Consider the following 26,045-nt stretch of genomic DNA (forward strand, 5'->3'; position numbering starts at 1 on the left):
CAAGTTTCTTGATTGTATCTAAGACGTTCTCATAATTTTTTCCTTGTACCAGGACTTTGATCTTTACATAAGCAGAATACCACATCTTTCTCTCTCAGAGCGTCCCATGGCCTCCAAACACCCACATTTAGGTCCACGGTCAAACACCTACCAGTGGGTCATCAGGGCAACTGAGGGACAAAGAGTTGAAAGAAAAAAGACTTTTCAATACCTGGCTTCAACATAGAACCAAGGAACTATAAAACTGACCGCTCTGTCTTGTTTTTCAGATAGACCACGTGGTGCAAGGCCATGCTGCCTTCCCCGAACTACAAGCCAAGGCCACTGCCAGGTAACTGCCCTCTTTGTTCCGTGTGTAGCTTTCATAGACGACTGCATAAAGGCTGTGCCCATGGCATAGTTGAGCAATTTTTAATGGTTAGCATTTTTAGATTCTGCCAGCAGCTCTCTGGGAGAAAGGTAGCAATCTGTTTCTGGGATGATTGCAGCCTTGAAATCCCTCTGAACCAGTTCAACTCGATCTTATAGGGCAGCTGGTGGTTTTGTTCGTTTGATTTTTAGTTTTTATGGCAATGGAAATGCCTGGCTATATTTTGTTTTAAATTAGTCAACCAGATGATCCAGGACAGACTTCCATAGTTTCCTCCCAGAAGGTAGTTGTTGGGGTCAAACCATTCACCTTTCGATTAGCAGCCAAATGCTTAATCAGTGCACCACCAAAACTCTTTCTATAAATACTACAGCCTTGAAAGCCAAATAGGGTAATTCTACCCGGCTCCTCTGGGCACTCTGAGTCAGCAATGACTCAACAACAAGATATGGTTTTGACTTAATTAGGTATAAAATTTTAGATAAATTATTCAATACTTTTTAGTTTGTCGCTTTAAAGGATAAGTATAGATTTATTCCCAGGTTATATTGTTAAGTAAAAAAAAAGGAGGGGGGTGGATTACATGTAAAGGAATGTAAACAATGTGCCCCATTCACATAAGAAAGAAAAAGATATAAAACAATGTGTTTCTATCTACTAATTTATGCAAATTCCATACATGAAGATCAAACCAGAAATTTACTGAGATTGGTTGTGTATCAGAAGCAGGTAGGGAAAGGCTGGAAAGATGAAAGGATGAAATAGGCTATTAGGAGAATGCGAAGATTTTCTGAGCATAAAACCCAGACTCTTCCATGATAATGTTAGATAGGTAGTGATAATGGATACCCTGGTGTGTGTGTGTGTGTGTGTGTGTGTGTGTGTGTGTGTAAAATGAAATACAAATAGTAAATAATATACCTAACCATATTACAAATGAATAATATAATCACACTAAAGAGGTTGGGAAAGAAAAGAACTAGGCTAAGTAATGTAAAAGAGTATTTTGACAGCCTGCTATATTACTAAAGATAAAAATAACTACATATAAATATTGTACTCTAATTAGTACATTTTTTATAGAAGTATGTGCTTGCCATTTGGAAAGTATTGTATGTGTTCACTAGACCTAAGCAAATTAATTAAGGGGACTGTGGGTAATGCGAGCCAGGTTTCGTAGTGCCGGTTTCAAATAAGAAAATGAGGAGAGCCTAAATGAATCTTAGAACGAGATGAAATTCAGAAGTTTTATTAGGAACTGGTGAATTTTTAATACGTATACAAGGACATAAATAGAAGTTACTCTGGATAGGTGTATTTGTCTATGTGTATCCATCTTACACAGAACCCTGGTGGTGCTGTCCAGTAAGTGTCGAGCTGTTAATGACAAGGTCAGTCGTTCAAATTCACCATTCACTCCCCAGGAGAAGGATGAAGTTATTGGTCCCATATAGATCTGTGGCCTTGGGAACCCCATCTGAGCGTGGCTGTGAGTGGGAATCGACTTGAGAGCACTGGGTTTTGCTTTGTTGGTGAGAGAGCTCCACTGTGAGCCGAAAGTCTGGTGGTTTGGATCCACCAGTAGCTCCCTGGGAGAAAGGTGTGGTGGTCTGCTTCTGTAAATAGCCCATTCGCTCAGCTTCAGTAGCCCATAAGCAGTGGTACACTACTAGCGATATTCCCATCGAAGCAGCCTCGTCTTCGGTTCTGAATGTGATTCCCTCGTTTCTCTGATAAAATCAGCCAGGACTCGGGGGCAGGGAGTGCGGGGGGAATGATCAATACAGGGTTGGAACAGGAAAGCTACATGAATAGTTTGTGGTGCCAAAAAGTAAAGATTTTCACATAAAGAGATTGTCTAAGGACCTGGGCTCTAACTCGAAGGATCTGAGCTCATTGAGAGAGAAAAAAATAATAACAATAGGAATAAAATAACCATCTGTGAAAATGTACTGGTATAAATAAAGATCGGAAAATGATAAATAAAAACAAAAGCACAGCTCATCCCCTTGGTGGACTTCTCAGAAATAAATGTGGAGGAAATGATGGTTAGAGACAACCATCCTTAGGCAAACACCCAGCAATAACGACTGCAGGCAAGAAACATCTCCCCACAAGTGCGTATTAATTACTGAAGGAAAAATCGGGACTTTACACTGGTGAATTGGGCAAATACTACTTTCCCCAATCAAATGATCAAACGTATCATTTCACGTATTAGAATACATCACCAGCATGTGTCTCCTGATCTGAGGCACTGAGAATACCACATGGAGGAAGCACACCAGTCTGTGTGATCATAGTAAGATAGCTTTAACCAAAATGATAATGACTTTTATAAATGTCCTCCTAGTTCTTTGCTCTATTTCCTTGTACTTTCCTCTTGTCCCAGTATCATTTTTGCCCTTCATTCAGGGTTCAGTAATTCCTTACAGCTACATGGCTCTTGATCAAGCCCCACCAGGCATCCTATACCCTCCTCACCATTGATTTGAAATCACTTGTTCCCTTTTCCCTGGGTTGATTGACACCCCCTTTCTTTTTATTCATTTTATTGGGATTCATACAATGCTTATCACAATCCATACATCCATCCATTGTGTCAAGCACATTTGTACATTTGTTGCCATCATCAGTCTCAAAATATTTGCTTTCTACTTGAGCCCTTGGCATCAGTTCCTCATTTTCCCCTCCCTCCCCATTTCCTTCTCCCTCATGAACCCTTGATAATTTATGAATTATTATTATTTTGTCATCTCTTACACTGCCCGATGTCTCCCTTCACCCTCTTTTCTATTGTCCGTCCCCCAGGGAGGAGGTTATATGTAGATCCTTATAATCCATTCCCCCTTTCTACCCCACCTTCCCTCCACCCTCTCTATATAGCTAATCTCACCACTGGTCTGAGAGGTTCATCTGTCCTGGATTCCCTGTGTTTCCAGTTCCTGTCTGTACCAGTGTACATCTTCTGGTATAGCCGGATTTGTAAGGTAGAATTGGGATCGTGATGGGGGGAGTTGGTGGGTAGGAAGCATTTAAGAACTAGAGGAAAGTTCTATGTTTCATCAGTGCTACACTGAACCCTGACTGGTTTGACTCCTGGCCACGATCCTCCTGAAAGAACATGTCCAGTTGTCTACACAAGGGCTTTTGGTCCCCACCCCACACTCCCCCTCATTCACAATGATATGATTATTTTGTTCTTTGAAACCTGATCCTTTCAACACCTCGTGATCACACAAGCTGGTGTGCTTCTTCTGTGTGGGCTTTGATGTTTCTGTGCTAGATTGCCACTTGTTTACCTTCAAGCCTTTATGACCCCAGGCACTTTATTTTTTGATAGCTGGACACCATCAGCTTTCTCCACCACATATGCTTATGTACTCATTTGTCTTGAGCGATCATATCAGGAAGGTGGGCACATAATGATATAATTTTTTTGTTCTTTGATGCCTGAAACCTGATCCCTTCCACACCCCATGATCGCACAGGCTGGTGTGCTTCTTCCATGTGGGCTTTGTTGCCCCTGAGCTAGATGGCCGCTTATTTACCTTCAAGCCTTTAAGACCTCAGAGACCTATATCTTGGGCCACTTGTTTACCTTCAAGCCTTTAAGACCAAAAGAAATGTGTCTTTTGATACCCGGGCACCATCAGCTTTCTTCACCACACTTGCTTATGCCCACATTTGTCCTCAGTGATCATATCGGGAAGGCGGGCACACAATGATATTTTTCCTTTGTTGACACCTGAAACCTGATCCCTTCGACACCTCATGATCACACAGGCTGACACCCCCTTTTTTCCTCCGCCTCCTCCTCTCCCATGTCCCCCCAGAACCACTGATCCTATTGTTTTCTTCTCTAGATTGTTTATCCTGCCTATCTAATCTAGAAAGACATGTAGAGATAATAATAAGCACAAAAACAAGGCAGAGAAAAACAAAACAACAAAAGAAAACAAACAAAAAAACAAAATAATTGAGGAGCTGATGCCAGGGGCTTAAGTGGAGAGCAAATGTTTTGAGAATGATGAGGGCGATGAATGTACAAATATGCTTGACACAATTGATGTATGTATAGATTGTGATAAGAGTTGTATGATCCCCCAATAAAATGATTTTTAAAAATTTAAAAACCAAAATAACAACAATGATAAAAAAGAGAAAGGCCTATAAATAGTTCCAGGTCTGTTTGTTGACCTTTATTGACCTTTATGAGTGTTTTCCAGTCATGTCTGATGGGGTGCCATGCTCTAGCCCCAAAGTCTATTTTTGGTATTCCCTGGGGACTTCATTGCTTTGCTCCCCTTGCTAAGAAGCAGCAAAGCCCACATGGAAGAAGCACACCAGCCTGTGTCATCATGAGGTGTCAACAGAATTAGGTATCAGGCATCTAAGACCCAGAACAAAAAAATCATATCAATATGAATGAGGGGGAGTATGGAGTGGAGACCCAAAGCCCATCTGTAGACAGTTGGACATCCCCTTACAGAAGAGTCACAAGGAAGAGACGAGCCAGTCAGGGTGCAGTACAGCACCGATGAGACACACAGCTTTCCTCTAGTCCTTTAATGCTTCCCCCTCTATCATGACCCCAATTCTATCCTACAAATCTGGCTAGACCGGAGCTTGTACACTAATACAGATAAGAGCTAGAAACACAGGGAATCCAGGACAGATAACCCCTCAGGACCAATAATGAGACTAGAGATACCAGGAGGTTAAGGGGAAGGTGGGGGGAGAAAGGTGGGAGAACCCATCCCAATGAACTACATATAACCTCCTCTCAAGGGACGGGGAACAGAAAAGAGGGTGAAGGGAGACAGTTGTTGGTTTAAGACATGAATAAAAACCTTATAAATTATCAAGGGGTCATGAGAGAGGGAAGGGGGAGGGGGGCAAATGAGCTGATACCAAAGGCTGAAATGGCAAGAAAATCTTTTGAAAATGATGATGGCAACATATGTACAAATGTGCTTGACACAATGGCATATTGATTGTGATAAGAGCTGTATGAGCCCCCAATACAATGATTTACAAAAAAGAAAGAAAACCTCATCTTCTTCCCACAGTAAGTCTAGTGATTTCAAACTGCTGACCTTGAGGTTAGAAGCCCCCACTATGCCACCTTTAGGTGACTAATACATGGCAAAAGGAAAGTGATTTAGAATGATGGCTAATATAGACTTGGGACCCACATGGCATGGCTCTGCTCTATCATTAACTGTGTGGTCTGGGCAAATACTTCAGCGCTGTTTGCCTTTTGACCTTATTTATCATAGTGTTGCTGAAAGAAGTAAACAAGTTGGAATCGTGCCTCGCATGTAGTGAGTCTTGTGTGAAGTCGTAAATAGGTGTTCAGTTAATGGCAGTGGCCGTGATCTGCTTGTGGTAGCCATGATCATGGTCGCTGTAGTTACTGTTAGGGGACCCTGCCCTCGCTTCCCGGGGTTGGCATTCGAGCAGAGCAGACGGCTGCAGGAGGGAGCATTTTGAAGCCCCTCTCTCTTGTGCCCAGACGCACGTGGCATGCCTTCTACTCCCTGCAGCATTCAGACGCTTCTGGACTTCTCAGAACGCTTCCCCTCCAGATCATGCTCCTGCATCTCCATTTCGCCATCCTGAAGGAGGTGACTATTGGGCGGGAGCAGGTTTTACACAGGAGCAGAGGCGGTGCCCTCTTGGCAGGCTTGGGGAACATGCGGAGGCCTCTGGCTGGATTGAGGGGGAAGGAGAGGGGCTGGTGAGGGCTGAACGTGAGCCACAGGCCACGCTGCGTGCATCGTTGCAGAGCTTGGAAGTTCATCAAAGCCTTTGGTTTTGAGCAGAGGCGAAGCACGCTTAGACGCACCTTTTGCTTCAGCTCTTCTGTGAAACCCGGAGCCCTGACAGAGGGAAGGGCCAGCACGGAGACAGGGGAGATGCAGTCTGGAGCCTCCGGAGCTCACTGTGTACAGAAGACCTGTCCCACGAGAGCCCAGGCTGCGCCAACTTTCTTGTGAAAAAGGAACTCTGGGCAATTTGTTTTTCACCTTGTGGAATGTCTCCATTCTAATTCCCATTTTCTCTCGGAACCTATCCTTCTCTCTCATTGTCCCTTGGAGCTTTCATTGAGGACTATTGAGGCATGTTGATCTCATTTACTTCTCAAATTTTTCCTGTGATTCCCCAAATCCCACTTGATGTTTGTTTCTTAACTCGTTCTCTTAGGCCAAAGTTTCATCGGAGGCTCTCCATTAAAACCAATACAAATCCTCCTCGAGTAAGAGATGGCCAAACTAGGGCAAGGACACTTTTGGCAATGTGAGTGGCACTGTGCCTGGCGACAGTTTCACTTTCGTTGTGTCCTTTAGCTCTGGAAGAGGAAGCGGAGGATAATAGGGACCCCGGCAGACCCCCTCCCTAAGGGATGTCCTGCTCCCATCTGTGATTGCACTCTCAGGTCCCCTTCTGGCCTTCCTGACAGCTGGGACCATCAGTCCATCAGCGTTTTTATTTACATTCCCTGAGTTAGGAAAGTCATGGAACTAGGCTATGTATTTACCCCTTTGTCTTCCGGGGGGTGTCAAGATAACTAGGAAATTCTTGATGGCTCTTGGAAGAGGCATGTCTCTTAATGAGAAGTAGACCAGCAATGACAGTGCCTTTCTTTGTCTTTTGTTTTCCATCTAAAGACAGAAAAGTGCTCAGGGCATCAGGCCCCTTTTAAGAAGCCCAAGGAAACAAATTCTCCATTTTTAATGCTCAGTATGTTAACACAGTCCAGCACCGTGCTAGACATACTGTGATGAGGGGAGCCACAAGGTGCCTGGTCCTTCCCCGGTTCCCTTCTGCACTGTGTGCACCAGCATACCTGGAAGGCTGCGCCCACATGTTCCAGAGATTCCTCCTCAGCTTCCTGGCTCTTTAATGAGATACAGAGGTTTCTCTGACATTTTCCATCTCTGGCTATCTACCAGATTTCATCAGTTAAGAGGTAACGTGAATATAATGCTCTCTTGTAGCCGCTTTTCCAGGCTTATCAAATACTCTCTTTTTCTTCTGTAAATCATTAAAATTTCCCGAAAATTCCCATTTTAATGTGCTGTGTAGGATATTCATTCATTCTATGCCAATACTGCATGTGGAGCACCTGGTAGGGTTAATGAAACCCAGCTCCTGCCTAGTTGTTCAGAGATGGATACAGATACAGCAAGGAGTCCATTATCATACAGAAGGGAAAATGCTATTCATTTGACAAATATTTATGAGCAGTGCCACATGTCTAGTTCTCTGCTAAACCCTAAATATGTACTAGTAATCGTCCACTTTCATGAAACTAGAAGGTCAGGGTAGACCACATGCATTTAACAAGTAAAAACAAAAACCGTGCTGCCATTGAGTCGACTCAGACTCATGGCCATTCCATTGGCAGAGTAGAACTGCCCCTGTGGGTTTCCCAGACACGCACTCCAGCAGGGCCTCCTTGTTCTCCCAGTGAGCGGCTGGTACCTTCAAACTGCTGCCTTGCAGTGAGCAGTCCAACCCACAACCCCTCCATCACCGAGGCCCCTCAGTAACAAGCAAATGAACAGAGAAATAAAACTAGAGTTACCAAACACGATCTGATGCGAGAACAGAGTCCAGGGAGAAGGAATCTCAAGGAAAAGCTGATTTAGATAAGGTCCTCAGCAAAGCTGAACGAATGGAGCGACAGGTAAGATCTGAAAGAGACGAGAGCGTGAACATGGGAAGAGCAGAAACATAGCGCACTCTTGGCAAAGGACTTGTCCTATGGGAAAGCCTCGACGAGAAGTCTAAGGAGTTAATCCTAGGCTACCAGGCGAAGGTCCAGATCATCCAAGGCCCTATAAACCAAGATGGGAGACTGGCTTCATACAAACGACAGTGGATAACCATAGAAGGATTCTAAGGGCAGAAATAACGTGATCAGTTATGTACATGTTACTGGAGAAAATCTTTTTTTCCCAAAGCAGAGATTGTGAGTGGTCTTGTCAACCCTTCAACCTAGGTGATGAAGGCAGCTGGCACCCCTCTTCGGAGAGTGCTTGCAGATGCAGGATCACGCCTACTTTCCTGTCATTCGGGGAGCAGCGTAGAATGTGAGGAAGGGAGGGGAGAGGATTATGTTCAGCCTAGGTTGCTCAGGGAGCATGGGCAATAATGGGAGTGTGAGATTCTGGAAAACGTGCCCAACAAGTGAGAGCAGAAACGAGTCTGGAATGATAGTTGAAGCAGTCCAGGTAAATAAAACAAGAATTCCAAGCAAGAAGAGAAAAATATGCAAACAGAGGTTAGGTGAAAATGTGTATATGAGAATGTATATAGTATGAGAATTCTAAGAAGTCTATAAATAGATTGTCGTAGTTGGAGTTTGGTGTGGGCAGTGATAAGTACAAAGAAGTAATGCAGATATAGACATAAAGCAGTCAAGGCAGGGAAGAACGCGATATTGAAGAGCATCCTTTGTCAGACAAGGACATGTGTGCTTTATCCTGAGGACAATGAAGGGGGCCATTGGAGGGTCTTGGTGAGTGCTCTGAATTATGCAGACAGTTTTATTGTTGGCCAGTCCCTCAGAAAAGAATGTAGGAATGTAGCAGGAGGGTGCAAGGCTTCAGCCAGCGAGATAAATAAGGAGACCTGAAGGAAATCTACGCATGAGAAGAAGGTGGCCTGAATAAAGTGGCATCAGTTGGGGTGGAGAAAACTTTCTAATGAGAGGGCTGTTTGAAAGAGGAAATTGACAGGCCCTGGAGAAATTTCAAATTCGAGAGCTTAGGAGAGCGATGAGTCACTTAGATACCAAACTCTTCTATAGCATCTTTCTTCTAAAAAGTATTGGTTTTGAATTTTTAGCAAGAAGTACTTTTAGAGATGGCATGGGCAGGCAACTTAAATCTGAGTGACATGTATTTGGAATTAATCCTGTGAGGTCGATATCATTCTACCCATTTTATGAATGGGAAGACAGAAATTTGGACAGGTTAAGGTAGTGCCCCCTTCTCCATTCCCATAAGTGTTTGCTTGGACAGCCAGTTGAATGAAAGACTTTGATTAAATCAAATAAAACAGAAGAAAGAGCAAATTATATCAATAAAGATTTTAATGTGCAGTATTAAACATTTTTATTTAAAGTACCTTTGGGTACCCAAGAGGAGATACTGGATGAGTGATTGACTAGTTTATCTGCAGCTTATGTGGTATGTATGGGAAGGAGTTAAGACATATATTTGGAAGTCGCTGTATTATATGATAGGTACACGAGCCACCCCTTGTCCATTGGTTTGTCATACTGTAGTGACTTCTGTCTGGCTGTGAAGCTGGAAGTAATGTCCCTGGTGTTTCAAACACCAACAGAGTTGCCCAAAGCGAACAAGTTTCAGCAGAGCTTCCAGACTACGAACAGACTACAAAGAAGAAACAGGCTGTCCACTTAACAAGAATTAGCTTCTGGAAACGTAATGAATGGCAGCAAAACATTGTCAGAGAGTTCCAGAAAATGAGCCCCTCGAGCCAGATGGCATTTAAACCTTGACTGAGGACGAGTTGCCTTCTCAAAGCAGAGTCAACCATAAAGACATGGATAGAGTAAATCTGGTAAGAGTAAGGCCCATAGGATCTTCATGTGATGATGTGGCTTGAGACAAAATGAGGAGAGACAGGTGTAACGAAAATTAAGAACTGAAATCTGAAAGGTGCAATGTAAGAATCTAGGAAAATTAGAAGTTGTTAAAAATGAAACGTAAGTCATAGAGATTTATATGCTAGGCATCAGTGAGCAAAAATAGACTGGTCTCAGATCAGACAGTCATATCGTTTACTTGGCTGGGAATGACGAATTCAAGAGGAGTGGCTCAACGTTTGTCTTTAAAAGGACGTTTAAAGATTTATCTTGAAGTGCAACGCTGTGTATAATAAGATGAAATCTATCCGCATAAAGGAGATCCAGTAATACAACTCTGATTTCAATGTTTGCACCAACTATTAAAGTCAGTGATACAGAAAGTGAAGAATTCTACCAATGTCTTTAGTATGAAATTGATCTAATATGCCATCAGAATGAATTGATAATTATTAGTGAATGGAATACAAAAGTTGGAAACAAAGAGGAAGAATCTGTAGTTGGAAAATATGGCCTTGGTAACAGAAACAAAGCTGACAATCGTGTGATGGAAGTTTGCATAGCAAATACCATTTTCAACAAACCAAAGATGACTATATACGTGAACTTCTTCAGATGGAAGACACAGAAATCAAATTGGCTACATCTGTGGAAAAAGACAGTGGAGAAGTTCAATATCAACAGCTAAAACTGGGCCAGAGGCTGACTGTGGGACAGACCATCAATCGCACATATGTAAATGTAAGTTCATGATAAAGCAGAAGAGGATTAAAACAAGTGCACAAGAGCCAAGATACAACCTTGAGTCTATCCCACTTGAATTTAAAAAACAACTCACGAACGGATTTGACACTTTGAAGAATAATGACAGAAGACCTGATGAGCTATCGGAGGACAGACATCAAGAATACCATTCATGCAGAGAGCAAAAGGGCACGAAGAAGACAGAAAAGGACAAAAAGATTCAAGTGGATGTCAGAAGAGACTCTGAAACTTGCTTTTAATGGTAGAGCAGCTAAAGCAAATGGAACAAATAAGTCAAAGAGCTGAACCGAAAAGTTCAAAAGACAGCTCAAGAAGACAAAGTAAAATAGTGTAATGAAATATGCAAAGAGCTAGAATTAGAAAACAAAAAGAGAATACATTCAGCATATCTTAATCTAAAAGACCTAAAGGAAGAATGCAAGGCTCTAGTTGTAATATTGGAAAGCTGAGAAAAATATTGAACAATGCAGGAAGCATCAAAAGAAGGTGGAAAGAATACAGAGTCACTGTACTATTTAAAAACAAACTAGTTGGCATTCAACCATTTTAAGAGGCAGGTAGGAGCAAGCACTACAGATACTGAAGGAAGAAGTCCAAACAGCACTGAAAACCTTACCCTAGGAATTGATAGAATACTAGTGGAAATGTTTCAACAAGCTGATGAAGCACACACTCATCTATGTCAAGAAATTTGGAAGACAGCTACTTGGCCAACAGACTGGAAGTGATCCATATTTGTTCCCCTTCCAAAGAGAGGAGACCGAACAGCATCTTCCTATCATAGAAAATATCACTTCTATCACATTCAAGTAAAATTCTCCTGAACAAAGATTATGCAACAATAGTTGCAGCTGTACATTGGCATGGCTGCCAGAACCTGAGGCCAGATTCAGAAGACAGTATGGAGCAAGAGATACCATTCGTGATATAAAATGGATTTGGGTTGAAAGCAGAGAATACCAAAAAGGTGTTTTATTGCTAAGGTATTTGACTCTGTGAATCATAACAACTTATGGGTAACCTTGAGAAGAAGGGAGATTCCGTCTTCCCATGATTATGCTCATGAGAAACTTCTACATAGATCAAGAGACCATTCTGCAAAGCATGGGTTAAAATCTGGACAGGTGTGTGTCAGGGTTGTATCCTTTCTCCATACTTGTTTAATCTGTACGTTGAGCAAATCATCAGAGAAACCAGATTGTTTGAAGAAGAATGTGTCAACAGGAGAGAAAGAAGTGTTATTAGCAATCTGTAATATGCAGAGGATGCAGCATTGCTGGCTAAAAGTGAGGTAGACTTGATGCACTGTGCTGATGGAGATCGAGGATAGCAGCCTTCACTGTGGATTACAACTCAATGTAACAAAAACCAAAATCCACACAACTGGACCAATAGGTAACATAATGGTAAACGGAGAAAAGATTGAAGATGTTGAGGACTTTGCCTTGCATGGATCCACAATCAATGCTCATGGAAGCAGCTGTTAAGAGACCTAATAGGACTTGCAAATTGGGTTAATCTGTTTAAAGAACTTTTAAAGTGTTGAAACACAAAGATGTTACTTTGAGGTCTAAGGTGCACTTGAACCCAGGCACGGTACTTTCAGCTGCTCCATATGCCTTTGAAAGTTGGACATTGAATAAGACAGGCCGAAGAATGAATGCATTTGAATTATGGTGGAGTTGAAGAATATTGGAAGTACCATGGACTGCCACAAGAATAAACAAATCTGTCTTGAAAGAAGTAGAAGCAGAATTTTCCTTGAAGGCAAGACTGGTCAGACTGATTCATGTATTTTGCATATGTTGTTAGGCTACAAGGATATCATGCTTGGTAAAGTAGAAGGACATTTAAAAAGAGGAAGAACCTGGGCAAGACGGATTTACACAGTGGCTAAAACAATAGGCTTAAACATAAGAGCAACTGTGAGAATGTCCACGAGCTGGTGGTGTTTTGTTCTCTTGTACATAGTTCTGATGCTATGTCTAGGAACCAACTCGACAGCACCTAACAGAGAGGAACATGCAATTTCCCTAGGGTACATGATGAAGAAGAAGAATGCAAAGGTCGCACATTTAAGGCGTGAACAGAAAGGCTGAGCACATGGTGTTCTGAACCAAAGGCATGGGAAGGGATGAGGAAATGTTCAGGTGACATGCAATGCTCAAGAGAATGCAAGTAAAATAAAAGCAGATACCTGTTTAATTGGAATTAGCAACAAAGAGAGCATTGTTCACTTTGGGGATGGAGAGAGGAACCGTGTCAATGGAGTGGGTCTATACTGGGTCTTAAAAAGTGAGGAACTGGAGCGAGATGTTAAACATACCTTCGTTTCCACGACTTTCTCTTACCCTTGGAAAGTGTCTTTTGTTAGACCACAAATTCTGACTTTGGGTTTGAAAGTATGGTCACCATACATCTGTGGAGCTTCTAGATCCAAATAACTCAACTGAATTCGAAGGTGATTTATGGGGAGGGAGGGAGTAGTGGAGATTCCAGGGGTGTTGTCTGCATTTAAGATTATAAGTAAGAGTCTGGAAAATATTTTTTTTGACTTTTGGATTTCTTTAAAGCTGGATATGAGTTTCCTATGCTGTAAAAGGAGAGGGAACTATTTATTGATTACCCATCACTTTATAGTACTGATGGTTTTGTATTTAACTTTCATAACCAATCATAAATGAGTGTGGCCCAATTTCAACAATATCCAGGCAGGAACAGCCAGGTTCATTGTCCCTAATCCCCAGCTAGTCTATGATGAACTCCCATTGTGATTGTTGAATTGATGTTTCCTTCACCATGCCCAATGAGACTTGGAAAAATCAGAATTTCTTCTGCTGAGAAAAGGATAGATGAGACTGGAACTCATGAGGAGGCAGAATGATCCACTTGGAATAGTCACTACGAATGTGATTGTCTCGCTGGAAGAGGGCAGGACACCATTTGAACAGGAATTGATAAAACATAAAAAACAAAGACAAAACCAAACAAGGCATCCTGCGAGGTTAACATTAAGTGAGTAATGATGTGCATTAGTTATTTTAATGTCTTCCAAGTGCATTTCATTTTGAGTGATATACTCAGATAGCACACATGGTAAGGTATAATTGAAAAAACATGTAGGAGACTGTCTGCATTCAAAGAATAAACACACGGCTGTGAGGAGGGTAGGAGTCAGAGGGGTACGCCTGGGCCTCCAGGGATCTCATTAGTGCAGAGTGAGTGCCCATCCGTGTAGAGGCTAAATGAATCTCCCTGTTTGCAAGGACCCACAGTAAATGAGACAATGACGAAGCCATAGTAATTAGGCCTATAGGTTCTTATTGACCCAGATGTCTGAAACCAAATGCCCTTCTCTGAGATTCCTGGAGAGGCGGGATGAAAAGATTTATCGACGAATGCTTCAGGGGTGGGGGTGGGGGTGGCGTATGGATTTCTTCACTCCACGAGCGGCGCTGTCCTTCTGATGTGAACGTTGCTAGGTTGATGCAGACCAGTCGAGGAGTCGAAACGGGCTCCATGCGGTGTGTTCAGTCTTGTAACAGGAACGGATGTTCTCATGATTTTGATTGTAAATCTGATTCCTATTGGACGAGAATCAAATCGAGTTAGGATATAGAAACCCAGTATGAGATCTTAGGTTACCCAGATATATGGTTTGGGGGCTACCATCCCTTGGGGTGCTGTCCAGGAAGGATCCTTTCCTAAAATAATAATAGAATTATTCTAACAGGCTTTGAATGTGGCATTTGGACCTTCTAAGGTGAGGTAGAGAAAGCTCATGGCTTCAGAATCACACAGTTGTTGTTGTTAAGTGCTGTTGGGTCAGCGCCAGTTCATAGCAACGCTGTGTACTGCAGCGCGAAGCACTGCCTGGTCCTGTGCCATCCTCACAATCATTCTCATGGCTGAGCCCGTCTATGCAGCCACGTTGCCCATCCATCTTGTTAAAGGTCTGTCTCTTTTTTGCTGCCCTACTACTTTACCAAGTGTGATGTTCTTCTCCAGGGTCTGATCGCTCCTGGCAACATGTCCAAAGTATGTGAGACAAAGTCTTGCTACCCTTGCTTCTAAGGAGCATTGGGCCTGTATTTCTTCCAAGCCAGACTTCCCAGATGGGAAATCCCACAGAGCGGGGTTTAAATGTAGCCTCCACATATTTCTTTAATTCGTTAAGCTTCCTCTCCATTGTTAACTGCACTTTAGTTGGCCTCCAACTCAAGGAAACCTCATAAAGAGTTACACTGATGTGGCTTATTGGGTGTTCATTGCCAGTGGATCGCCAGTCCTTTCTTCCTAGTCTTTCTTGGTCTACAAGTTCCACTCAATTGTGTTCTGAGTCATAGTAACCTGAAAGCCTCTACTGACCAATGGGTGGTGGTTGCACATGAGGTGCATTGCCCAGGAATCAACTCTGGGTCTCCAACACAGAAAGCAGGAGTTCTACCATTGAAACACTATGGCCTCGTTCATCTCTGTAAAAGGACGGTAGTTATACCGCTTCTCTGTGCTGTGGAGCAACGTGTGACAGATGGTACACGCAAAGGTGATGACAAGTGATGATGCTATCATTGTTGAGCCTTTTCGCAGTTATATTTTGTTCCTCATGATTCTAAGATAAAAGATTTTTGCTAATGAAAATGAGGTGAAATCCCAAGGACTCCCAATGAGTCCATGTAGATAAAGAATGTTTGGAAACTTATTTTGGACTTATTTTGGTAGCAGTTGTATTCTTAAAAAACAGACAATTCTTATTTATCAGCTTTATAGTCTATTCCTTGTCACCACACATGTACAAGCACACACATTCGCACTCTTACACACCCACTCACTCATGCACAATCTTTTCCCCCTATATTTCACATAGGTATTCTACATAAAAATATTATTTAATAAAAGAGTTCTGCTGGTAGGGAAAAGGATTTTTGAAAACTATTTGTTGTACAATTTTGAAATTTGTACAACATTGTGATTTTTATTTGTTTACTTAAACTTTGCTAAATAAAAATTTAGGGAAATCTCATGGGATCTATGAGGACACTCAACATCCCAAAACTTGACCTAGAAATTGTTGGGCCTGCTTCCAAAATATTTGACATTAAATAATAAAGTTTCTTTTATTCCATTCATACCAATAGTCAAACCATGTGTTTAGTTTATATTAGAAATATGAAAGCTGTATTTCCAAGAACTCCAGTGAGAAGAGGAAAAGATGACAAACTGATACTTTCATCTGTATAATCACTGGCTCCGAACTTTGAGAGCAATGCACATTGAAAGAGGGGGAAAGCAGCCAACTGCAATCTTATGCCATACATCGAGAGTTAACTCAACGAGGAAGGCATTAGTATAGTCTGTGAAGTTCAGCGAGGTTTCAATACTGGCCCGTGTTTCCCATCTAGGAAAGGACCAAGATCAAGTCTCCTACCTCCTGCTCCTGGCTGCACTTACTGTGTTTGATCATTTCCCTGAGAAAATTTCTATCCTGAATCTGGGATCTTACATTTGTCTCCTTTTTTCATTATCATCATTATTATTGCAATTATGAATACATATTTTTTAAATCCCTTACATATGTATAGTATTATACAGTTTACAAAATAGCAGCTCTTCTTTGATCTTCACAATAACCCTATGAGGTAAGTTGGATAGGGATTATGCTATCTATTTTAATGGATGAGAAGAGAGTGGTCCAGAAAGTTTGAATAACTTTCTTATGGTCACAAATCTTGCAGGGATGAAGCTATTCCTGGAATCTAGTGCTTTCCCACAGGAGATTGCACTTTTTCCTGGTCATAGGACAGTATTACTTTTAGAATGAAACATGTTCATGTCTCTGGTTTAGGGTAGTCTCCCTGCTGAAGCTTTTGGGACCCTGCTTTCTTTCCTGTGGCTGATATGGAAATACAAATGGTTTCTTTTTGCAGAAAAATTTGCTCCACGACCCTACCCCCCTTTTAAAAACAAAATCTACTTCTCTTCCAGATGTCAGAGTGTATATGCATATTTGAACAGTCACCTGGATCTGATTAAGAAGGCTCAGCCCATGGGTTTCCTCACTGTTGATTTACATGTTTGGCCAGATTTCCACGGCAACAGGTCTCCCTTAGCAGACCTGGCATTAAAGGGCATGGTAAGTCACAGCCAGTCCTTGCCTGATGGTGCATGCAGGGCAAAGGGCTACAGAGTTTGGAGGAAGCAAAGTGAGGAGAAATGTATAAAGGAAAGACTGAAACAGGACAACAGCTCACAGCTTCTTGCTGCACATACCTTACCAGGGCAAACGTTGCTGGTGCCTGCCAATGACCTCCTGATGTTCTCCTTGTTTCTGACCAACCTGGAGACCGTTCCCTGCAGTATTTCTGACAGTCAACTACTGCTGCCATTTTGTCTCATTGAGTGGCTGAAATTGTGAGCCTTGTCTCTGTGATTTTTGTGTGTCTAGAAGTGTGTCTAGAAGTGCCATGTTTTCTACCTCTATTTAAAAATTTTAAAAATCTAGCGAAGAATTAGTAATTCCTCATCAATAAGGAGCCCCTGTACCATAATGATTATGTGGTGCACTGGTATCTGCATTGCCAGCAGTTGGAGACCACCAGCAGCTCCGTGAAGGAAGGGCAGGGCTTTCTACTCTGTGAATAGTTACAGTCTTAGAAACCCAATGAGACTGTTCTGCCCTGCCCTGGAGAGTTGGTGTGAGTCGACATTGGCTCGATGGCAGTAAGTTTGGGGATCTTTTGGGTTTTTTTTTTGATCCCACCAATATTGTCATCTTTAGTCTTACTAAAGGAACCTTGTTGTTGTTGTGAGTTAGGCATTGGGTTCCTACCTATAGAACTGGCTTTTCAAACTTATCAGCTGCTTTTCAGGTGAAAAATGAGGCCGTCTGCTCCCATAAAGATTTACAGCTTTAAAAACCCTATATAGAGTTGGAATCAGTTCAATAAGAGTAGCATGGTCTTACTAAGAAACGCTGATGGTGAAGTGGTTAAATGCTCAACTGAGAAAGGTTGGCAGTTCAAACCCATGGCCCTGTTCCATGAGAGAAAACATCTAATGGTTTGCCCCTGCCAAGATCACCGTGTAGGAAAGTCTCTGACATAGCAGAATCTGTACAGATGTCTAAGTCAGAAGCTAATTGACCACACACAACAACAGCATGGTCTCCTTTGGCACAGCTACATAGCTGCCTCAATGTCAGTGCTGCTCAATGAGTCCAAACTCACATCATTGAGATTTCACATTAAACATTCCTTAATTTGATCAGCAATGTGGTGGAAGATGGGTTCAGCTCGTGGCAATGTTATAGAGCCATTCAGCATTGAGATTCCAGAGCTTCATAGAAAGGCCAAGATTATGGCGGAGAGTGCACAACCATACAAGCTGGGGTATAACATCCTGGAGGTCAAATGCAATTAGGTAACTGAATAGTATGTGGTTGCGAACTGTCACTAAGTTGACACCTGGCTCATAATGAATGACCTCATGTACCATGAGTTGACACTGTTGTGAGCCATAAGGTTTTCATTGACTGATTTTCAGAGGTAAATGACTAGGGCCTTCTTCCTAGCCTGGCTTAGTCTAGAAGCTCCACTAAAACTTGTTCAGCAAATATATTGCTGTTAGTTGCCATCGATTTGATTCTGACTCCTAGTGACCCTTTACCCAACAATAGGAAACACTGCCTGCTCCTGGGCTATCCCCACAATCGTGGTTAGGTTTGAGCCCATTGTCGCAGCCACTGGATCAATCACTAACCCTCCACTTTATAAAGGATGAAGTCCTTTTCCAGGCATTGGTCATTCCCGATAACATGTCCTAAGTATGTGAGATGAAATCTCACTTCCCTCACTTCTAACAAGCATCTTAGCTGTACTTCTTCTAAGAGAAATATGTGGGGGTTTTTCCTGACAGTCCATGTGGTTTCAGCATTCTTCACCAACACCCTAATTCAAATGAATAATTTTTTCTGTGCTCTTCTTATTCATTGTCCACTTTTCACATGCATATGATTGAAAAATGCCATGGATTGGATCAGCCACTCCTTCACCTTCAAAGTGACACCTTGCTCTTAAACACTTTAAAGATGTTTTATGGAGCAGATTTATAAAATTCAATGTGTCATTTGGTTTCGTGATTACTGCTTCCATGAGCATTGATTGTAGATCCGAGCAAGAAGATATGCTTTGATCTTTTTTCTATTTATCATTATGTAACGTCTATTGGTGCCATAGTGAAGATTTTGATTTTCTTTACATTGCATTGTAATCAGTGGTGAATCAATACAATCTTCATCAGCAAGTACTTCAAGTGTCCTCCTTGATTTCAGCATCTGCATCTCTCAAGTTGTTAAAGCTGTCCTGCAATGTCAATGCTGGGGGAACATATCTGCTGATGCACAGGAACATATAAACTTCCACTGGTGGCTATCTATGAGGTACCTTAGCCAGACTCAAAGTAGGGTCTGCCACATGGAAGGTGAGAATTCTATCACTGAGCCCGCACTCTCCATAATAGAATCATAGCCAGTAAGATGGGCTCAATCCGGTTTGAGATAAACCAATAGATGAAAGCTAGAGAAGCAGAGATAAACATCAGGTCCAGAGGGCCAAGAGAGGCCACAAGTAAGAAAATAATTAAGGAATGCAGATATAGGCTTTAGTTCAACTGAGCAGAAGGAGTGCAAGATGGAGGCTGTGAATAAGACAAGGTTCAGGCCTCGTGGCTGTGTGACAGGGGAGCATGCCTGCTGATACCAAGAGTTTTATGATTGAGTGGACTATTTTTTTAGATTATTTTTATTGAAATTGCTGAAATATTTTTATGATGCTAACAGGAAGACCTGAACTTTATTTTCTCTACCAACTTGACATAATCAAGATTTGCTAATAAAAGGGAGTCATGGAGAGAAGAAAACAACTCTGGACAGAAAAAAGTTATGTCTGTCTGGAGTCTGTGAAGTGTGCCTACAGCATGTAATGAGGCAGAAGAGGAATTTCCTGAGAGAACCATGTGGCAGCAGGCTGCAGCTAACAAACCACATTCATGTATCCAAATTTCAGGAGGCTGACAGAGTTTACAGGGGTGCACATTTAAGATGGGTCCCAGAGTGTCTTAATTAGACATAAAGGTATATGGAGCCAACTACATCGACCATTAGACACTTCGAACGTTAAAGAAGCTTGGCCAGTCTTTTTTTTTTCCTTCCAGTTCATACTTGCATGGGTTTATTCCCAAGAAAAATAGGTTTCAACATATCTGTAGATAAATTATCTCAGTAATATAGTTGTCGTAGTCTTTTCAGGATGCCTTCCAGAAAATGGTGTAATCAAAGCGATGGCTTCCAATGAGACCCGCTGGGCCAGTTAAATCCAAGGCAGAGAGGTCAGTTCAGAAATTTTCATATTCTATTTAGAGACCTTCCCAAAGGATATCTATTTTTAATTTTATCATAAATTAGGGGATGGTTTACAGAGCAGAGCATCAGTTTTATCTTTAATAGCATATACACATTTTGTTTCAGCTTATCCATTGCAATCCTCTCAGTGTGCCATCGCTTATCCCACTAACTCCGTTTTTTCTATTTCCATTCCTTGCTATTTCCTAAGCCTCTGACTTTTGTCCTTAAGCATGAAATGATTGATTCTTCTAACACAAACGTGAGTTTAATTCCAGATCTGAAAGTCATAAAATTGGGAAGTTCACCAGTCTCTATCCAACCAGTAAGTCTGGGCTCTCTTATGATTTGAAGTCTGGTCCCACACTCCTGCTCTCTCTAGGGCCTTCTAATGGGATCCTTTTAAGAGCAGTGCATTTTGATAGCGAGGCACCATCTAGTTCTTCTCGGCTCAGAACTGTGGATGCTGATTAATGTGGTCCTTTAGTTCACTGGACTAATTGTCTGCAAATGTCTTACCATTTTATGTTCATGTTTGAAATAAACTTGAATGTTCAAAGTATCCAAGTTCACTTCAGTTTTCCTTTTTCTCCGTTTATAACCACTGAAGCCAATGTTTGGATCTGAGGAGTAAGGAGGATATGTAAACCCGTGACTCTTCACTCTCTCACTCTGTGTTTTTATTTTAACTTTATTTATATATTTCAGCTTTTAAAGAAAAAAACATATTGTGTGTACTAACACACCCCCTCTAATCAAACCAATTCATCAATGGCATCCCCTTGAACCCCCATTAATGGTATCGAATGAAGGTGACCAAATTGCAGAATGGAATCCCACAAGAACTGATGAAGTGTTTTGAGCAATACCCATCTCTATATAATAAATAGATATTTGCCAGAGAGAGTTCCTTGCCTGGGCCTCTGCCCACTTGTACCTGAAAAGCCTATTTTATTTACTCTTTCATAAAAAATTGAATTATTTTATAAATATATCTCATCAGTGAACAGATATTTATTAATTGCCTCTCAAAACGTTCCTTGGGGTATGAGCACAATGGAATAACATCACAGCACTGAGAGAAGAAGGTTCAGAAATATAGATGAATATAGGAAAAAAGACAGTGCTCGGCTAATGTTGCCGCTAAAATCGTCTTCCTTCAATCTAACAGTGGATAACATTAAAATAAACTCCTTAAAATTCTGTGGTTTTCATGCCTTTTGCCAGAAACTACAATGACTTCCAACTTTAACCCACATGTAACGTCTGTCGGATACTTACTATGTGAAAAGCATTGCTTCTGGCACAATAACACACGACTATTATTGCATCCATGGGGAATGCCGAGGGGAAACCAAGTGCTCACCGAACGGTTTAAGAAACTGCAGGAAGAATCCCCCATTGGCTGAGAATCGTATCTTTTTTGAAGGGTACCTAAAAAATTTCTCTAGGCACAAAGTTAGTGTGTAATAAGTATTTATTAATGATTAATAGTCAATATGGCACTAATGAGATGTATTACATTAGCAAATAATATATTTAGAACCATTTACTAATACCAAAGAAATATATTGCTACTGACTAATCAATTGGCAAGCCTTTAATACAAATATTTTGACCCAGGTAAATTAAACCCAATTTTAAACATATCTCATCTATCAACAAGTATTTCTCATTTTAACATACTATGATCATTGCATCGTAATTGTGATTAATTCCATCAATTATTAATCAACTGCTTCCACAAACACAGGGCATGTTCTAGATGGCATAGAATGTGTGAGTAACTAGACACAAGCCCATCCCTCAAAATTATTATCATTTAGGGACAGGCCTAATATGTAAATTGTTACTGTTCTTAGGTGCCTCTGTTCTGTTCCAATTCATAGTAGCCCTGTGTGTGGCAGGACGAAACACTGTACCATTCTTACAATTGTTTTTGTGTTGGACCTCATCCATTGCCACAATCCCTCATGTAGAAGGGATTCTCTTTGTCAATACGCTTCCACTTGACCGAGCATGATGCCCTTCTACAGGGCCTGTCTATCCTGATAACATTTCCAAAGTAGGGGAGACAACGTCTTGCCATGCTTGTCTAGAGACCGGTCTGCCTGTACTTCTTCCAACACAGATCGGTATGTCCTTTTGGCAGTCCATGGCACTTTTAGTATTCTTTTCCAGCACCATAATCCAAATACATTATTACTTCTTCAGTCTTCTTTATTCGGTGTTTAACTCTCATTTGCATATGAGACCATTGAAAATACTAAAGCCATTTAAGCACATCGGACAGTTTCATGTAAGGAATGGCCTTAAGAAGTTATTTAATACTGAAACAAGAAAATAACATTATAATATTTTGGCATGTTCAATGAGATCAAGAACAGAAAAGCACATCTCTATGAAATAGGGTTGGTAGAAACATCTTAGAAAGAATGAACTGAGATAAATAAAAACTTTAAAGACAAAGAAGCAAACAATGAGCTGCTGATCAATAGGAAATAAACCCATAATTTGAAATATAAAAACAGAATTATAACTGCATTCAAGGCATCAAGGAACATAAGGTTTAGTGGAAAGAAGATAAAGCCATCCTCTGAAAAGCATACAATTTAACAGTAACCTATTTTGAAAACAAGGGCCATGGCTTATTTACTTTTTACAATCAGAGACGGACAGTGACTATAAAAGCAAACCAAAGCCAAGTCCACAACATCAAGACAATCCCAGCTCGTAGAATCCAAGTTAGGGTTTCCGGGATTGTAAATCCATGTGCCCAGACAGCTTCATCTTTCCCTGTGGAGCTGCTGGTGAGTTGAACCATCCACTTTCATTTGACAGCTCAATACTGAATCCACAGCCCCCCACGGCTCCTTGTCCTACCGACAACAGCATTTAAATTTTTCTTCAAAGAATACTAAGTGATTTTCTCAAGGTCATGATACCAAGATAGGGCAGAGCTTAAATAAAAACAAGAACCCAGACTTTAGGTACATCCCCACGAAGCAGCCTTAATTCTTAACTCTAAAATGTCCAAACTGCCCCTAGGACTATCAAAGAATGCGATTCCAGCAGATTCCTCATATGTAGCTGAATATTTAACTGTGTTCACCCACTTAGTCTTTGTGCCTCTGCTTTCCTTCTGGCTGCCAATGTTGTTGCTTGAGCTCTCATTTACGCCCTTGCACGGCATTTAGACTGATGTAAGGTCTGACCCTGTATCTTCTCAGCCATGGTTCTACTTTCCTCCCACCCCAAGCTGACCTGCCTCTTGACCCTCCATGTTATCGTTCAGAACGGGGATTGTTACATTGGACTTGACGCAGTTATTTTTGTTTTTGTTCCACTGTCAATTGTCTCTATTTTATGTTTTCTCTTTGGTGATGTAATATTACTCAGCAGCAGTGGGCTCAAAAGAAAAAGGTAGCAGAAGTTCATGAGTGGCAACTTCAGCATAGTCTTGAACCAAATAATCACATATGTCAAGATTTCTCATTTCCACTTGATAAATGGGGCTCAGAGGTAAGGGTTGAACATAAGCATGTTTGAAAGAGGTAGACATTTGGGTAATAGGAAACAGGACACAAATATTTAACACTGCTACTTCAAGGTTTTTTTTAAATAAAAGGAAATAAAACAGCCTTGCTTATCTCTAAAGCATCAAAACACTCGATGGTCACACATAAAAATGGACGAAGCTACATTAGTCCGATCAGGAAGGCTTGTTTGTGTCAGGAATTTTTGTTTTATTTCTGAGATGGCTTTTATTGATACCAAAAATTTTTTTAAAGGGCCCACATCTTGATGTCAGACTTATATTTGTGTGCTGGCTTAAAAATATACCAGTTGAAGGTAAGTAGCTCTGTGGGCATCAAGCCGTTCATCAATAAGCCGAAACAATGCAGGCGCATTTGCAGGGTACTCTCTGAGCAAAGGGGAATTTCTACTCTTATGACTGACACAGAGAATGCAGGCTAACACATTCTTTGGCGTCTTCAGAGCCTGTTTAATGGCTAAGTTGGTATGATTACAGAATCACCAGTAGAAACGACACTAAGTATGGCACTTTTAACATCAGCGAGCACGCCCTACACATATACATTTGGTTTGCCAACCATTGAGGTCGCTAGCTGTTGTTAGACACCATCAAGCCAGACCCACTCACAGGGACCCTGCACACAGCACGATGAAACACTGCCTGATCCTGTACTAGCCTCACAATTGGTATTGCAGCCACTGTGTCATTCTGTGTGGTTGAGCGTTTCCCTCTTTCTCTCTGACCCTCTACGGTACCAAGGAGAATGTCCTTCTCCAGGAACTGGTCCCTCCTTATGACGTAGTCAAGTCTCACCATTGGTACTTCAGAGGAGCATTGTGGCTGTACTTCTTCCAAGACAGATCTGTCGGTTCTTTTGGAAGTCTATGATCTCGTCCATATTCTCTGCACACACCGGAGTTCTAATACGTCCATTTTTCGTCACTCTTCCACTCTTCCTTATTATTGTCCAGATTTTACATGCATATGACATGAATGAAAATAACATGACGTGGGTCGTGTGCACCTGGGTCTTCAAAGTGACATCTTTAGTTTTTAACACTTTAAAGAAGTTTTGTTTACAGTAGATTTCTCCAGTGTCTTGTGATTTCTTGACTATTGCTTAAATGAAAGCAAAAATCACTTAAAAGACAAGGAAAAAAGGACCCAAGACACTCTGAAACTTGCTCTTGAATGTTAAGTAGCTGAGGTGAATCAAAGAAATAATGACGTGAAAGAACTTGACAGAAGAGATCGAAGGGAAACTTGAGAAGACAAAGAAATGTATTACACTTAATTTTCCAAATACCTAGAGTTAGACAACCAAAAAGGAAAAGTATGCTCAACATTTCAAAAATTTCAAGAATTGAAGAAAAAAAACTATTCAAACTTTAAGTTTCAATATATGAAGGGTTCAATGGACAAAATTTTGAACTAAGTGAACGAGGTAGGAAGCATCAAGAAAGGTTGGAAGGAATACAGTCACTATGCAACAAGGAATCGGTCAGTGTTCAGTAACTTAAAGAAGGATCATGAGATCAATAACCTATGGCCAGAATCCAGGAAAGATAAGCCTCTCAGGACCAGTAATGAGAGTAGCAATACCAGGAGCGTAAAAGGAAGGGGGGGGGAGAGAAGGGGAACCAATCACAGTGATCAACATATAATCCCCTCCCAGGGGGACAAACACTAGAAAAGTGGGTGAAGGGAGATGGCAGTCAGTGTAAGACATGAAAAAATAATAATTTATAAATTATCAAGGGTTCATGAGGGAGGGGGGCTAGGGGAAAAATGAGCTGATATCAAGGGCTCAAGAAGAAAGAAAATGTCTTGAAAATGATAATGGCAACATTTGTACAATGTGCTAACACGATGGGTGGATGGATGAATGCATGGATGGATGCATGGATGGATGGTGATAAGAGCAGTAAGAGCCCCTGATAACATGATTTAAAAAAAACACAAACTATGGTATTTGCTACAGAGGGCAATAGGAGGAACACACTGTGGGGAGTGAGCCCATCTGGGCACCCCCACAGTTGGGCGAACCAAGAAGGGAGCATAAAAGATCAACAACAGAAGCAAGGACAAGAAACCTCTCAGAAGCCCCCAAAATAGACTGAGGAGATAGTCATAAAGGTCAGTGGACAGACCTGGAACTTTGTATCGATGTTTTATTCTCTTTCTTTTTTCTTTCTCGATCTTTTGTTTTCTTTTTGCTTTTTCTTCATTCTTGCAGTTTTGTCTGCCTATGTAAGATAGACATGAGAAACAAGCCCAAGGAGAAAGCAACAGGACCCATGGTTCCAGGGGGACCTGGGGGGGAGAAGGAGGAAGGGGAAGTGAGTGGTGA

At 41.4% G+C, this 26,045-nt stretch overlaps 1 protein-coding gene across 4 annotated transcripts in view; it reads left to right on the forward strand.

Annotated features, from left to right (window-relative positions):
• Positions 1-26,045, forward strand: part of FGGY (FGGY carbohydrate kinase domain containing) — a 540,059-nt gene that overhangs the window by 385,593 nt on the left and 128,421 nt on the right. For all 4 annotated transcript variants that reach the window (XM_075556875.1, XM_075556868.1, XM_075556883.1 and 1 more), the window contains 2 exons: positions 270-331; positions 16,746-16,893. In XM_075556875.1, coding sequence (XP_075412990.1) covers positions 270-331; positions 16,746-16,893 — 210 coding nt within the window. The remainder of the gene's footprint in view (positions 1-269; positions 332-16,745; positions 16,894-26,045) is intronic.

The sequence above is a fragment of the Tenrec ecaudatus genome, chromosome 1 (assembly GCF_050624435.1).
Source record: "Tenrec ecaudatus isolate mTenEca1 chromosome 1, mTenEca1.hap1, whole genome shotgun sequence".
Lineage (NCBI taxonomy): Eukaryota > Metazoa > Chordata > Mammalia > Afrosoricida > Tenrecidae > Tenrec > Tenrec ecaudatus.